The 16,748-nt window shown below is 41.5% G+C and overlaps 1 protein-coding gene across 1 annotated transcript in view; it reads left to right on the forward strand.

Annotated features, from left to right (window-relative positions):
* Positions 1-16,748, forward strand: part of LOC128690751 (protein psiQ-like) — an 84,944-nt gene that overhangs the window by 23,707 nt on the left and 44,489 nt on the right. Inside the window, exons 3-4 of the mRNA XM_070088486.1 lie at positions 686-940; positions 5,875-6,129. Of these exons, the coding sequence (XP_069944587.1) occupies positions 686-940; positions 5,875-6,129 (510 nt within the window). The remainder of the gene's footprint in view (positions 1-685; positions 941-5,874; positions 6,130-16,748) is intronic.

Below are 16,748 nucleotides of genomic sequence, written 5' to 3' on the forward strand. Positions count from 1 at the left end.
GTGGTACTGTGTCAAACGCCTTCTTGCAGTCCAAGAAAATGCAATCCACCCACCCCTCTCTCTCTTGTCTTACTGCTGTCACCATGTCATAGAACTCCAGTAGGTTTGTGACACAGGATTTCCCGTCTCTGAAACCATGTTGGCTGCTGGTGATGAGATCATTCCTTTCTAGATGTTCAACCATTCTTCTCCTGACAATCTTTTCCATGATTTTGCATGCTATACATGTCAGTGACACTGGTCTGTAGTTTAGTGCTTCATGTCTGTCTCCATTTTTAAAGATTGGGACCACATTTGCTGTCTTGCATGCCTCAGGCAATCTCCCTGTTTCGATAGATGTATTGAATATTGTTGTTACGGGTACACATAGCGCCTCTGCTTCCTCTCTCAAGACCCATGTGTGTGTGTGTGTGTGTGTGTGTGTGTGTGTGTGTGTGTGTGTGTGTGTGTGTGTGTGTGTGTGTGTGTGTGTGTGTGTGTGTGTGTGTGTGTGTGTGTGTGCGCGCGCGTGTGCTTGCGCGCGAGCATGTGTTCATTTGTTCTCAACGAGTTGTGGCCAGAAAGATGTTAATCTCATGTGTTCTGGCTTTCATTGAGACTTTTCGAAAATGAATAATAGAGCCTTAAATCATTTATGTATTAACAAAAGTCAAGAGTCGCAGTTCAACATATGACTGTTCCACAGCATGCCCAAACACCAGATCCTGCTTGTTGTACGAGGGAGGTCAGTGTAAATCAACCTGCGCAAAAAATGAGCGAGTGACTCCTGGCATTTGTAACTTGGGAAAAAATTGCAAGTGTTGTGCCAAGCAATGCACGCCACTGAAGTCGTGCACTGACATCAATGGCTTTTGTGTTCAAGACCGGAAGGACTGTGTTAATGGCTTCATAAACGTGGGAGACTGTCAAGGTTATGGATGCATGTGCTGCAGCCGGGAACGTAAGTTGATCAAATTAACAAATTATTCCTGTTACCTTAAAATATCTATCAATTCAAAACTAATATATAACAGATATCAAACACTACTCTAAATGACTACAACTACTTAAATAAATTAATACAAAAGCTAGTTTCCTGATTTAGAAAACAGTTAAAAGAAATACATTATTCATGATATTAATATACAGTAGGCTTTTAAATTTTTATATAATTTTATTTAAATATTTACAAAATATTTGCAATGACGTATGCTAGTAACTAGTTGTCAGAGGAACTTATCCATAGACAGGTCTTTGTGTGTGTATGTGTGTATGTGTGTATGTGTGTATGTGTATGTGTGTGTGTGTGTGTGTGTGTGTGTGTGTGTGTGTGTGTGTGTGTGTGTGTGTGTGTGTGTGTGTGTGTGTGTGTGTGTGTGTGTGTGTGTGTGTGTACTTTCGTTTCTCACCGAGTTGTGGCGAGAAAGATGTTTACCTCATGAGTTCTGGCGTTGAATGAGACTTTCAAAAATGAATAATAGAACCTTAAATCATTTATGTATTAAGGAAAGTCAAGAGTCGCAGTTCAACATATGACTGTTCCACAGCATGCCCAAATACCAGATCATGTTTGTTGTATGAGGGAGGCCATTGCAAATTAACCTGCGCAAGAAATGAGCGAGTGACTTAAGGCATTTGTAACTTGGGAAAAAATTGCAAATGTTGCGCCAAGCAATGTATGCCACTGAAGGAGGCTGTATCAGCATTAAATGTTGCTTTTTCGTTTACCGTCCGATTTCCTCCAGTTTTAGTGCACAAGACAACGTGTTTTCACTCTTTCTTGAAAATATTTATCAAAAATATACCTTAAACAACAACTGAGAAAAGACTGAAAAAGGACTGATTTACTGAAAATGCCCTTTGGCAGGTTGCTTGTCCTATATGGGACGACGTAAGGTTGTTTGGACACTTGGTGCCAAGAGAACAATGCTTATACGAATTTGTAATTAGTACGTTTCCTCTAAATAACTTATCTTTATTTCACAAAAAATAAAGTTTGTTAGTTCTTGGAATGTTGCAAAAAATCTGCCCTTTACTCCCACATAACTCCCAAATTATTTGGAATATTTAAAAAAAATTATTAATTGGAAATTACAGAAAACATTATTCTACAATTTCTGTGAATATTATTACATTTAATTAAGTAATAAAGGCAGACTATATACCGTAAAGTGAATAAGTTACTTTCGAGATATTGGCCTGGAGCGCCGGCCGGCCCACCGTCTCAAAAAAAAAAAAAAAAAAAAAATCGCGAAAATCGCGTTTGGGTGTATTTCTTGGTAAACTGATGTTCTAGTGCAGTTAACCTTTTCAAAACACCGTTTTCTCTTACTCAGAGATCAAAGAATACGTCATGGAGACGATATAAGAGTAGGAACTCATTTTTATCGAAATATTCCTGATGGTCTCTCGCCATATTATGGCTTATTTTATTCAGTTTAGAGTATATAACATGTTTGTATGTTATTTATAGTGTTTATTATATCATATTAGATCAATTCTGATAGATAAATAACCCGTAGAGTTGATATATAAGCTGATATAAGCGTAATAAAGAAGTGATTTCTCCTGGCACTCTCTGGAGCGGGAACACTGCCGAGCGTTCCCATATGGTTCCTGGTTGGCTCTAAGTCTACGGATAAGCTCCGTTTACTGTTTTACGATGCCAAATAGTCAGTTATTATAATAGAAAGAGTAATGCAAGAAAAAGAGATAAAAAACAAGGAAAAAATTCCAAAAAAATATATGGGCTGTGAGCAGACTCGCTACCCATATCGCCGACACCTTACCTGATATAAATGAACATTCATTCTGGTACCATTGTGTTGCCAAAGAGTTAAGCCATTTTTCTGTATAAATAACTCAATTTCCATAATTTTTCGATTTTTTTTGAGAGCGCGCAGAAAATTGCTATACAGCGTCCTGAAGTCGTGCACTGCCGTCAAAGGCTTTTGTATTCAAGACAAGAAGGACTGTGTTAATGGCTTCATAAACGTGGGAGACTGTCAAGGTTATGGATGCATGTGCTGCAGCCCGGAAAGTCAGTTGATCAAATTACCAGATAATTCTTATTATCCTGAAATATCTATCGGTACAAAATAAATATATATCAAACACTACCCTAATTGTGTTATAACAATTTAAATATAATAATTCAAAACTTATATGGGTGTGAAGGTTGGGTGGTAAATGCAGCAGCGAGGAGACGGTTGGAGGCAGTGGAGATGTCCTGTTTAAGGGCAATGTGTGGTGTAAATATTATGCAGAAAATTCTTAGTGTGGAAATTAGGAGAAGGTGTGGAGTTAATAAAAGCATTAGTCAGAGGGCAGAAGAGGGGTTGTTGAGGTGGTTTGGTCATTTAGAGGGAATGGGTCAAAGTAGAATGACATGGAAAGCATATAAATCTATAGGGGAAGGAAAGAGGGGTAGGGGTCGTCCTCGAAAGGGTTGGAAAGAGGGGGTAAAGGAGGTTTTGTGGGCGAGGGGCTTGGACTTCCAGCAAGCGTGCATGAGCGTGTTAGATAGGAGTGAATGGAGACGAATGATACTTGGGACCTGACGATCTGTTGGAGTGTGAGCAGGGTAACATTTAGTGAAGGGATTCAGGGAAACCGGTTATTTTCATATAGTCGGACTTGAGTCCTGGAAATGGGAAGTACAATGCCTGCATTTTAAAGAAGGGGTTTGGGATATAGGCAGTTTGGAGGGATATGTTGTGTATCTTTATACGTGTATGCTTCTAAACTGTTGTATTCTGAGCACCTCTGCAAAAGCAGTGATAATGTGTGAGTGTGGTGAAAGTGTTGAATGATGATGAAAGTATTTTCTTTTTGGGGATTTTCTTTCTTTTTTGGGTCACCCTGCCTCGGTGGGAGACGACCGACTTGTTGAAAAAAAAAATTCAAAACTAGTTTCCTGATTTAGAAAAGTGAAAAAAGAAATTTTACATAATTTATGATATTAATATACAGTAGGCTTTTAATTTTTTTATAATTTTATTTAAATAGGTATAACATATTTGCAATGGTGTCTGACTTACCGAAAGACAGGTCTTTGTGGCATGTGTGTGTGTGTGTGTGTGTGTGTGTGTGTGTGTGTGTGTGTGTGTGTGTGTGTGTGTGTGTGTGTGTGTGTGTGTGTGTGTGTATACTCACTTAGTTGAGTTTGCATGGGGGTCGAGTCCAAGCTCCTGGCCCTGCCTCTTCACTGGTCGCTACTAGGTCACTCTCCCTGAACCGTGAGCTTTATCATATCCCTGTTTAAAGCTATGTATGGATCCTGCCTCCACTACATCACTTCCCAAACTTTTCCACTTCCTGACTACTCTGTGATTCATGTGTGTCTTCAACTTCCAACTGTGTCCCCTTGTTGCTGTGTCCCATCTCTTGAACATCCTGTCTTTGTCCACCTTGTCAATTCCTCTCAGTATTTTGTAAGTCGTTATCATGTCCCCCCTATCTCTCCTGTCCTCCAGTGTCGTCAGGTTGATTTCCCTTAACCTCTCCTCATAGGACATACCTCTTAACTCTGGGACTAGTCTTGTTGCAAACCTTTGCACTTTCTCTAGTTTCTTTACGTGCTTGGCTAGGTGTGGGTTCCAAACTGGTGCCGCATACTCCAATATGGGCCTAACGTACACGGTGTACAGGGTCCTGAACGATTCCTTATTAAGATGTTGGAATGCTGTTCTGAGGTTTGCTAGGCGCCCATATGCTGCAGCAGTTATTTGGTTGATGTGCGCTTCAGGAGATGTGCCTGGTGTTATACTCACCCCAAGATCTTTTTCCTTGAGTGATGTTCATAGTCTCTGGCCCCCTAGACTGTACTCCGTCTGCGGTCTTCTTTGCCCTTCCCCAATCCTCATGACTTTGCACTTGGTAGGATTGAACTCCAGGAGCCAATTGCTGGACCAGGTCTGCAGCCTGTCCAGATCCCTTTGTAGTTCTGCCTGGTCTTCGATCGAATGAACTCTTCTCATCAACTTCACGTCATCTGCAAACAGGGACACCTCGGAGTTTATTCCTTCCGTCATGTCATTCACAAATACCAGAAACAGCACTGGTCCTAGGACTGACCCCTGTGGGACCCCGCTGGTCACAGGTGCCCACTCTGACACCTCGCCACGTACCATTACTCGCTGCTGTCTTCCTGACAAGTATTCCCTGATCCATTGCAGTGCCTTCCCTGTTATCCCTGCTTGGTCCTCCAGTTTTTGCACTAATCTCTTGTGTGGTACTGTGTCAAACGCCTTCTTGCAGTCCAAGAAAATGCAATCCACCCACCCCTCTCTCTCTTGTCTTACTGCTGTCACCATGTCATAGAACTCCAGTAGGTTTGTGACACAGGATTTCCCGTCTCTGAAACCATGTTGGCTGCTGGTGATGAGATCATTCCTTTCTAGATGTTCAACCATTCTTCTCCTGACAATCTTTTCCATGATTTTGCATGCTATACATGTCAGTGACACTGGTCTGTAGTTTAGTGCTTCATGTCTGTCTCCTTTTTTAAAGATTGGGACCACATTTGCTGTCTTCCATGCCTCAGGCAATCTCCCTGTTTCGATAGATGTATTGAATATTGTTGTTAGGGGTACACATAGCGCCTCTGCTTCCTCTCTCAGGACCCATGTGTGTGTGTGTGTGTGTGTGTGTGTGTGTGTGTGTGTGTGTGTGTGTGTGTGTGTGTGTGTGTGTGTGTGTGTGTGTGTGTGTGTGCGCATGTGCTTGCGCGCGAGCACGTGTTCGTTTGTTCTCAACGAGTTGTGGCCAGAAAGATGTTAATCTCATGAGTTCTGGCTTTCATTGAGACTTTTCGAAAATGAATAATAAAGCCTTAAATCATTTATGTATTAACGAAAGTCAAGAGTCGCAGTTCAACATATGACTGTTCCACAGCATGCCCAAACACCAGATCCTGCTTGTTGTACGAGGGAGGTCAGTGTAAATCAACCTGCGCAAAAAATGAGCGAGTGACTCCCGGCATTTGTAACTTGGGAAAAAATTGCAAGTGTTGTGCCAAGCAATGCACGCCACTGAAGTCGTGCACTGACATCAATGGCTTTTGTGTTCAAGACCGGAAGGACTGTGTTAATGGCTTCATAAACGTGGGAGACTGTCAAGGTTATGGATGCATGTGCTGCAGCCGGGAACGTAAGTTGATCAAATTAACAAATTATTCCTGTTACCTTAAAATATCTATCAATTCAAAACTAATATATAACAGATATCAAACACTACTCTAAATGACTACAACTACTTAAATATAGTAATACAAAAGCTAGTTTCCTGATTTAGAAAACAGTTAAAAGAAATACATTATTCATGATATTAATATACAGTAGGCTTTTAAATTTTTATATAATTTTATTTAAATATTTACAAAATATTTGCAATGACGTATGCTAGTAACTAGTTGTCAGAGGAACTTATCCATAGACAGGTCTTTGTGTGTGTATGTGTGTATGTGTGTATGTGTGTATGTGTGTATGTGTGTATGTGTATGTGTGTATGTGTGTGTGTGTGTGTGTGTGTGTGTGTGTGTGTGTGTGTGTGTGTGTGTGTGTGTGTGTGTGTGTGTGTGTGTGTGTGTGTGTGTGTGTGTGTGTGTGTGTGTGTGTGTACTTTCGTTTCTCACCGAGTTGTGGCGAGAAAGATGTTTACCTCATGAGTTCTGGCGTTGAATGAGACTTTCAAAAATGAATAATAGAACCTTAAATCATTTATGTATTAAGGAAAGTCAAGAGTCGCAGTTCAACATATGACTGTTCCACAGCATGCCCAAATACCAGATCATGTTTGTTGTATGAGGGAGGCCATTGCAAATTAACCTGCGCAAGAAATGAGCGAGTGACTTCAGGCATTTGTAACTTGGGAAAAAATTGCAAATGTTGCGCCAAGCAATGTATGCCACTGAAGGAGGCTGTATCAGCATTAAATGTTGCTTTTTTGTTTACCGTCCGATTTCCTCCAGTTTTGGTGCACAAGACAACGTGTTTTCACTCTTTCTTGAAAATATTTATCAAAAATATACCTTAAACAACAACTGAGAAAAGACTGAAAAAGGACTGATTTACTGAAAATGCCCTTTGGCAGGTTGCTTGTCCTATATGGGACGACGTAAGGTTGTTTGGACACTTGGTGCCAAGAGAACAATGCTTATACGAATTTGTAATTAGTACCTTTCCTCTAAATAACTTATCTTTATTTCACAAAAAATAAAGTTTGTTAGTTCTTGGAATGTTGCAAAAAATCTGCCCTTTACTCCCACATAACTCCCAAATTATTTGGAATATTTAAAAAAAATTATTAATTGGAAATTACAGAAAACATTATTCTACAATTTCTGTGAATATTATTACATTTAATTAAGTAATAAAGGCAGACTATGTACCGTAAAGTGAATAAGTTACTTTCGAGATATTGGCCTGGAGCGCCGGCCGGCCCACCGTCTCAAAAAAAAAAAAAAAAAAAAAATCGCGAAAATCGCGTTTGTTTGGGTGTATTTCTTAGTAAACTGATGTTCTAGTGCAGTTAACCTTTTCAAAACACCGTTTTCTCTTACTCAGAGACCAAAGAATACGTCATGGAGACGATATAAGAGTAGGAACTCATTTTTATCGATATATTCCCGATGGTCTCTCGCCATATTATGGCTTATTTTATTCAGTTTAGAGTATATAACATGTTTGTATGTTATTTATAGTGTTTATTATATCATATTAGATCAATTCTGATAGATAAATAACCCGTAGAGTTGATATATAAGCTGATATAAGCGTAATAAAGAAGTGATTTCTCCTGGCACTCTCTGGAGCGGGAACACTGCCGAGCGTTCCCATATGGTTCCTGGTTGGCTCTAAGTCTACGGATAAGCTCCGCCTACTGTTTTACGATGCCAAATAGTCAGTTATTATAATAGAAAGAGTAATGCAAGAAAAAGAGATAAAAAACAAGGAAAAAATTCCAAAAAAATATATGGGCTGTGAGCAGACTCGCTACCCATATCGCCGACACCTTACCTGATATAAATGAACATTCATTCTGGTACCATTGTGTTGCCAAAGAGTTAAGCCATTTTTCTGTATAAATAACTCAATTTCCATAATTTTTCGATTTTTTTTGAGAGCGCGCAGAAAATTGCTATACAGTGTCCTGAACTCGTGCACTGCCGTCAAAGGCTTTTGTATTCAAGACAAGAAGGACTGTGTTAATGGCTTCATAAACGTGGGAGACTGTCAAGGTTATGGATGCATGTGCTGCAGCCCGGAAAGTCAGTTGATCAAATTACCAGATAATTCTTATTATCCTGAAATATCTATCGGTACAAAATAAATATATATCAAACACTACCCTAATTGTGTTATAACAATTTAAATATAATAATTCAAAACTTATATGGGTGTGAAGGTTGGGTGGTAAATGCAGCAGCGAGGAGACGGTTGGAGGCAGTGGAGATGTCCTGTTTAAGGGCAATGTGTGGTGTAAATATTATGCAGAAAATTCGGAGTGTGGAAATTAGGAGAAGGTGTGGAGTTAATAAAAGCATTAGTTAGAGGGCAGAAGAGGGGTTGTTGAGGTGGTTTGGTCATTTAGAGGGAATGGGTCAAAGTAGAATGACATGGAAAGCATATAAATCTATAGGGGAAGGAAAGAGGGGTAGGGGTCGTCCTCGAAAGGGTTGGAAAGAGGGGGTAAAGGAGGTTTTGTGGGCGAGGGGCTTGGACTTCCAGCAAGCGTGCATGAGCGTTTTAGATAGGAGTGAATGGAGACGAATGATACTTGGGACCTGACGATCTGTTGGAGTGTCAGCAGGGTAACATTTAGTGAAGGGATTCAGGGAAACCGGTTATTTTCATATAGTCGGACTTGAGTCCTGGAAATGGGAAGTACAATGCCTGCATTTTAAAGGAGGGGTTTGGGATATAGGCAGTTTGGAGGGATATGTTGTGTATCTTTATACGTGTATGCTTCTAAACTGTTGTATTCTGAGCACCTCTGCAAAAGCAGTGATAATGTGTGAGTGTGGTGAAAGTGTTGAATGATGATGAAAGTATTTTCTTTTTGGGGATTTTCTTTCTTTTTTGGGTCACCCTGCCTCGGTGGGAGACGACCGACTTGTTGAAAAAAAAAATTCAAAACTAGTTTCCTGATTTAGAAAAGTGAAAAAAGAAATTTTACATAATTTATGATATTAATATACAGTAGGCTTTTAATTTTTTTTATAATTTTATTTAAATAGGTATAACATATTTGCAATGGTGTCTGACTTATCGAAAGACAGGTCTTTGTGGCATGTGTGTGTGTGTGTGTGTGTGTGTGTGTGTGTGTGTGTGTGTGTGTGTGTGTGTGTGTGTGTGTGTGTGTGTGTGTGTGTGTGTGTGTATACTCACCTAGTTGAGTTTGCATGGGGGTCGAGTCCAAGCTCCTGGCCCCGCCTCTTCACTGGTCGCTACTAGGTCACTCTCCCTGAACCGTGAGCTTTATCATATCCCTGTTTAAAGCTATGTATGGATCCTGCCTCCACTACATCACTTCCCAAACTTTTCCACTTCCTGACTACTCTGTGATTCATGTGTGTCTTCAACTTCCAACTGTGTCCCCTTGTTGCTGTGTCCCATCTCTTGAACATCCTGTCTTTGTCCACCTTGTCAATTCCTCTCAGTATTTTGTATATTGTTATCATGTCCCACCTATCTCTCCTGTCCTCCAGTGTCGTCAAGTTGATTTCCCTTAACCTCTCCTTGTAGGACATACCTCTTAGCTCTGGAACTAGTCTTGTTGCAAACCTTTGCACTTTCTCTAATTTGTTTACGTGCTTGGCTAGGTGTGGGTTCCATACTGGTGCCGCATATTCCAATATGGGCCTAACGTACACGGTGTACAGGGTCCTAAGCGATTCCTTATTAAGATGTCGGAATGCTGTTCTGAGGTTTGCTAGGCGCCCATATGCTGCAGCAGTTAGTTGGTTGATGTGCGCTTCAGAAGATGTGCCTGGTGTTATACTCACCCCAAGATCTTTTTCCTTGAGTGAGGTTTGTAGTCTGTGGCCCCCTAGACTGTACTCCGTCTGCAGTCTCCTTTGCCCTTCCCCAATCTTCATGACTTTGCACTTGGTGGGGTTGAACTCCAGGAGCCAATTGCTGGACCAGGTCTGCAGCCTGTACAGATCCCTGTGTGTGCATGTGTGTGTGTTTGCGTGTATGTGTGTGTGCGTGTTTGTGTGTGTTTGTGTGTGTGTGTGTGTGTGTGTGTGTGTGTGTGTGTGTGTACTCACCTAGTTGTACTCACCTAGTTGAGGTTGCAGGGGTCGATTCCAAGCTTCTGGCCCCGCTTCTTCACTGGTCGCTACTAGGTCACTCTTCCTGAACCGTGAGCTTTATCATACCTCTACTTAAAGCTATGTATGGATCCTGCCTCCACTACATCGCTTCCCAAACTATTCCACTACCTGACTACTCTGTGGCTGAAGAAATACTTCCTAACATCCCTGCGATTCATCTGTGTCTTCAACTTCCAACTGTGTCCCCTTGTTGCTGTGTCTCAGCTCTGGAACATCCTGTCTTTGTCCACCTTGTCAATTCCCCTAAGTATTTTGTATGTCGTTATCATGTCCCCCTATCTCTCCTGCCCTCCAGTGTCGTCAAGTTGATTTCCCTTAACCTCTATTCGTAGGACATACCACTTAGCTCTGGAACTAGTCTTGTTGCAAACCTTTGCACTTTCTCTAGTTTGTTTAAGTGCTTGGCTAGGTGTGGGTTCCAAACTGGTGCAACATACTCCAATATGGGCCTAACATACACGGTGTACAGGGTCCTGAACGATTCCTTATTAAGATGTCGGAATGCTGTTCTGAGGTTTGCTAGGCGCCCATATGCTGAGGCAGTTATCTGGTTGATGTGCGCTTCAGGAGATGTGCCTGGTGTTATACTCACCCCAAGAACTTTTTCCTTGAGTGAGGTTTGTAGTCTCTGGCCCCATAGACTGTACTCCGTCTGCGGTCTTCTTTTCGCTTCCCCAATCTTCATGACTTTGCACTTGGTGGGGTTGAACTTCAGGAGCCAATTGCTAGACCAGGTCTGCAGCCTGTCCAGATCCCTTTGTAGTTCTGCCTGCTCTTCGATCGAATGAATTCTTCTCATCAACTTCACGTCATCTGCAAGCAGGGACACTTCGGAGTCTATTCCTTCCGTCATGTCGTTCACAAATACCAGAAACAACACTGGTCCTAGGACTGACCCCTGTCGGACCCCACTGGTCACAGGTGCCCACTCTGACACCTCGCCACGTACCACGACTCGCTGCTGTCTTCCTGACAAGTATTCCCTGATCCATTGTAGTGCCTTCCCTGTAATCCCTGCTTGGTCCTCCAGTTTTTGTATGCTCAGGCCAGTGGTCACCTGCGGTCATACCTGCCTAAGCTCTTGAGAGTTAGTGTGGGCTGTTACCAAGCACCATGGCTTGTAGTGTTTTAGAATCTCGGGTTCAAGTGTTGAAGAAGGAGATTCTTCTTCTTCAGGAGGAAAATAGGAGGCTGAAGCTTCGCATAGATGAGTTTGGGAGCAAGTGTGAGAAGGATTTAGCTGGTAAGGAGAAAATGGTCACCAGCAGTGATAGTGGCAGCGGCTTTAAGTGGCAAGTAGTTCACAGTTCAGAAAGATGGAAGATGAGGAGAGTTAATAGAGAAGATGTGAAGGTAGGAAATCGATTCTCTGTTCTCGAAGACGAGTGTACTTCAGTGGTTAGTGAGGTTGAAGGTACCACTGATTTCCCTGCTAATCAAGGTAAGAATATTTTAATAGTAGGCGATTCTCAGGTAAGATATATGGACCATGCATTTTGCAACAGAGACAGAAAGGTCAGACAGAGAGTGTGTCTTTCTGGAGCTGGTGTTGGTGACATAGTCAGCAGGTTGGATAATATTATGGCAGGTAATGGGAACAAGCCCATTATCTGTCTTAGTTCTGGGGGTAATGATATTGGGAAGGGGAGGAGAGAGGAGCTGCTGGATAAGTACAGGTCAGCCGTAGAAGTAGTTAGGTCTAAGGGAGGGATCCCAGTCATATGTCGCATCTTGCCTAGAATGGGAGTGGACAATAAATTACTGGCTAGACAGGTACTGCAAGGAACTTGCAATCCCATTCACTGATAATTGGGACCTATTCTTTGGCAAACATGATATGTATGCAAGGGATGGGGTTCATCTCTCTGGGGATGGAGTGGTTACATTAGCCAGTTCAATCGAGAGGGTAATTGATGACTTGCCTAGGAATTTAAACTGATAGATTGGATGTCCTGGCCCTAAGCGAAACAAAGCTGAAGGGGGTAGGGGAGTTTCGGTGGGGGAAAATAAATGGGATTAAATCTGGAGTATCTGAGAGAGTTAGAGCAAAGGAAGGGATAGCAGTAATGTTGAATGATCAGTTATGGAAGGAGAAAAGAGAATATGAATGTGTAAATTCAAGAATTATGTGGATTAAAGTAAAGGTTGGATGCGAGAAGTGGGTCATAATAAGCGTGTATGCACCTGGAGAAGAGAGGAATGCAGAGGAGAGAGAGAGATTTTGGGAGATGTTAAGTGAATGTATAGGAGCCTTCGAACCAAGTGAGAGAGTAATTGTGGTAGGGGACCTGAATGCTAAAGTAGGAGAAACTTTTAGAGAGGGTGTGGTAGGTAAGTTTGGGGTGCCAGGTGTAAATGATAATGGGAGTCCTTTGATTGAACTTTGTATAGAGAGGGGTTTAGTTATAGGTAATACATATTTTAAGAAAAAGAGGATAAATAAGTATACAAGATATGATGTAGGGCGAAATGACAGTAGTTTGTTGGATTATGTATTGGTAGATAAAAGACTGTTGAGTAGACTTCAGGATGTACATGTTTATAGAGGGGCCACAGATATATCAGATCACTTTCTAGTTGTAGCTACACTGAGAGTAAAAGGTAGATGGGATACAAGGAGAATAGAAGCATCAGGGAAGAGAGAGGTGAAGGTTTATAAACTAAAAGAGGAGGCAGTTAGGGTAAGATATAAACAGCTATTGGAGGATAGATGGGCTAATGAGAGCATAGGCAATGGGATCGAAGAGGTATGGGGTAGGTTTAAAAATGTAGTGTTAGAGTGTTCAGCAGAAGTTTGTGGTTACAGGAAAGTGGGTGTGGGAGGGAAGAGGAGCGATTGGTGGAATGATGATGTGAAGAGAGTAGTAAGGGAGAAAAAGTTAGCATATGAGAAGTTTTTACAAAGTAGAAGTGATGCAAGGAGGGAAGAGTATATGGAGAAAAAGAGAGAGGTTAAGAGAGCGGTGAAGCAATGTAAAAAGAGAGCAAATGAGAGAGTGGGTGAGATGTTATCAACAAATTTTGTTGAAAATAAGAAAAAGTTTTGGAGTGAGATTAACATGTTAAGAAAGCCTAGAGAACAAATGGATTTGTCAGTTAAAAATAGGAGAGGAGAGTTATTAAATGGAGAGTTAGAGGTATTGAGAGGATGGAGGGAATATTTTGAGGAATTGTTAAATGTTGATGAAGATAGGGAAGCTGTGATTTCGTGCATAGGGCAAGGAGGAACAACATCTTGTAGGAGTGAGGAAGAGCCAGTTGTGAGTGTGGGGGAAGTTCGTGAGGCAGTAGGTAAAATGAAAGGGGGTAAGGCAGCCGGGATTGATGGGATAAAGATAGAAATGTTAAAAGCAGGTGGGGATATAGTTTTGGAGTGGTTGGTGCAATTATTTAATAAATGTATGGAAGAGGGTAAGGTACCTAGGGATTGGCAGAGAGCATGCATAGTTCCTTTGTATAAAGGCAAAGGGGATAAAAGAGAGTGCAAAAATTATAGGGGGATAAGTCTGTTGAGTGTACCTGGCAAAGTGTATGGTAGAGTTATTATTGAAAGAACTAAGAGTAAGACGGAGAATAGGATAGCAGATGAACAAGGAGGCTTTAGGAAAGGTAGGGGGTGTGTGGACCAGGTGTTTACAGTGAAACATATAAGTGAACAGTATTTAGATAAGGCTAAAGAGGTCTTTGTGGCATTTATGGATTTGGAAAAGGCGTATGACAGGGTGGATAGGGGGGCAATGTGGCAGATGTTGCAGGTGTATGGTGTAGGAGGTAGGTTGCTGAAAGCAGTGAAGAGTTTTTACGAGGATAGTGAGGCTCAAGTTAGAGTGTGTAGGAAAGAGGGAAATTATTTCCCAGTAAAAGTGGGCCTTAGACAGGGATGTGTGATGTCACCGTGGTTGTTTAATATATTTATAGATGGGGTTGTAAGAGAAGTGAATGCGAGGGTCTTGGCAAGAGGCGTGGAGTTAAAAGATAAAGAATCACACATAAAGTGGGAGTTGTCACAGTTGCTCCTTGCTGATGACACTGTGCTCTTGGGAGATTCTGAAGAGAAGTTGCAGAGATTGGTGGACGAATTTGGTAGGGTGTGCAAAAGAAGAAAATTGAAAGTGAATACAGGAAAGAGTAAGGTTATGAGGATAACAAAAAGATTAGGTGATGAAAGATTGGATATCAGATTGGAGGGAGAGAGTATGGAGGAGGTGAATGTATTCAGATATTTGGGAGTGGACGTGTCAGCGGATGGGTCTATGAAAGATGAGGTGAATCATAGAATTGATGAGGGGAAAAGGGTGAGTGGTGCACTTAGGAGTCTGTGGAGACAAAGAACTTTGTCCTTGGAGGCAAAGAGGGGAATGTATGAGAGTATAGTTTTACCAACGCTCTTATATGGGTGTGAAGCATGGGTGATGAATGTTGCAGCGAGGAGAAGGCTGGAGGCAGTGGAAATGTCATGTCTGAGAGCAACGTGTGGTGTGAATATAATGCAGAGAATTCGTAGTTTGGAAGTTAGGAGGAGGTGAGGGAGTACCAAAACTGTTGTCCAGAGGGCTGAGGAAGGGTTGTTAAGGTGGGTCGGACATGTGGAGAGAATGGAGCGAAACAGAATAACTTCAAGAGTGTATCAGTCTGTAGTGGAAGGAAGGCGGGGTAGGGGTCGGCCTAGGAAAGGTTGGAGGGAGGGGGTAAAGGAGGTTTTGTGTGCGAGGGGCTTGGACTTCCAGCAGGCATGCGTGAGCGTGTTTGATAGGAGTGAATGGAGACAAATGGTTTTTAATACTTGACGTGCTGTTGGAGTGTGAGCAAAGTAACATTTATGAAGGGGTTCAGGGAAACCGGCAGGCCGGACTTGAGTCCTGGAGATGGGAAGTACAGTGCCTGCACTCTGAAGGAGGGGTGTTAATGTTGCAGTTTAAAAACTGTAGTGTAAAGCACCCTTCTGGCAAGACAGTGATGGAGTGAATGATGGTGAAAGTTTTTCTTTTTCGGGCCACCCTGCCTTGGTGGGAATCGGCCAGTGTGATAATAAAACAAAAGATTATAGAAGTCTGGGTGTTTGTGGGAAACAATCAGGCTGCAGCACTAGGGTTAAAAACTGCAATTACCGGGATCCCTCAGGGATATGTTTAAAAGACAATATTCAAAATATAGTTGCTTGTAATTCCAAAACAATTGATCAACAAACAAAGAGAAATAGTAGAGGGCAACCAGTGACTAGCTCCCTTAAGGTTTACTATAGAAATAGTAGGAGTCTAAGAAATAAGATAGATGAGTTAAGATTACTTGCAAGTGTAGGTAATATAGATATTATTGGTATAACAGAGACCTGGTTCAACCTGAAACATAGAGAAATGTCTTCTGAATGCAACATACAGGGTTATAAACTATTCCACACTGATACGGTCAACAGGAAGGGTGGTGGTGTGGTGATGTATATCAGAAAAAATTTAAATTGTTGTCTTAGACATGATATAAGATTAGAAACATCGAACACAGAATCTGTTTGGCTTCAGTTTCTCGAAGGACGTGGCAAATTAATTTTGGCTATGATTTATAGGCCCCCAAACCTTGATAGGGAGGGCAGTAAGCTGTTATGGGAGGAAATTCATAAGGCATCTAGATCTGAAAATGTTGTGAAAATGGGAGATTTTAACTTCAGACAAGTTGATTGGAACAATATGACAGGAAATCTTGAGTCTAGTGACTTTCTTGATACGGTTCAGAATTGCTTTTTAGAACAGGTTGTGACAGAACCAACTAGAGTAAACAATCTGGTTGACTTGGTTCTTGCCAACAAAGAGTCACTAATTAATAATCTTGAGGTTAATGATGAGCTTGGGGAAAGTGATCACAAATCACTTAGTTTCAATATATCATGGAATTACCCAGATAACTGCAATCAAATCTCTGTCCCAGATTTTCGCTTGACCGACTTCATGGGACTGAAAAATTACCTGGGTGGGCTAAATTGGGATGTCCTGACTATGGGTCAGGTAGGTGATCTTGGTTGCCAATATGACGTTTTTCAGAGGATAGTTCTAGCTGCCCAGACAACTTTTGTTTCGAGTAGGGAAATTAGATCTAAAAAAAATGATCCCAAATGGATGAACAATAGATTAAAACATCTCACTGGTCAAAAGAGTGGCATATATAGGCGTAACAAAAGAGGGGATGGGCAGTTAAGAAATCAATATATTCAATTAAAGAGAGAAATAAAGAAAGGAATAAGAAAAGCAAAAAGGGATTATGAGGCTAAGGTCGCAAGGAATTCAAAGACTAACCCAAAAGGGTTCTTTCCGGTATACAGAGGTAAGATTAGGGACAAGATTGGCCCACTTAAGAGTAACTCTGGTCAGATCACTGACAGTGATAAGGGTATGTGTGAAATTCTCAATACCTACTTCCTCTCAGTTTTCACCCAGGAAAA

Source organism: Cherax quadricarinatus, chromosome 24 (genome assembly GCF_038502225.1).
Source record: "Cherax quadricarinatus isolate ZL_2023a chromosome 24, ASM3850222v1, whole genome shotgun sequence".
Lineage (NCBI taxonomy): Eukaryota > Metazoa > Arthropoda > Malacostraca > Decapoda > Parastacidae > Cherax > Cherax quadricarinatus.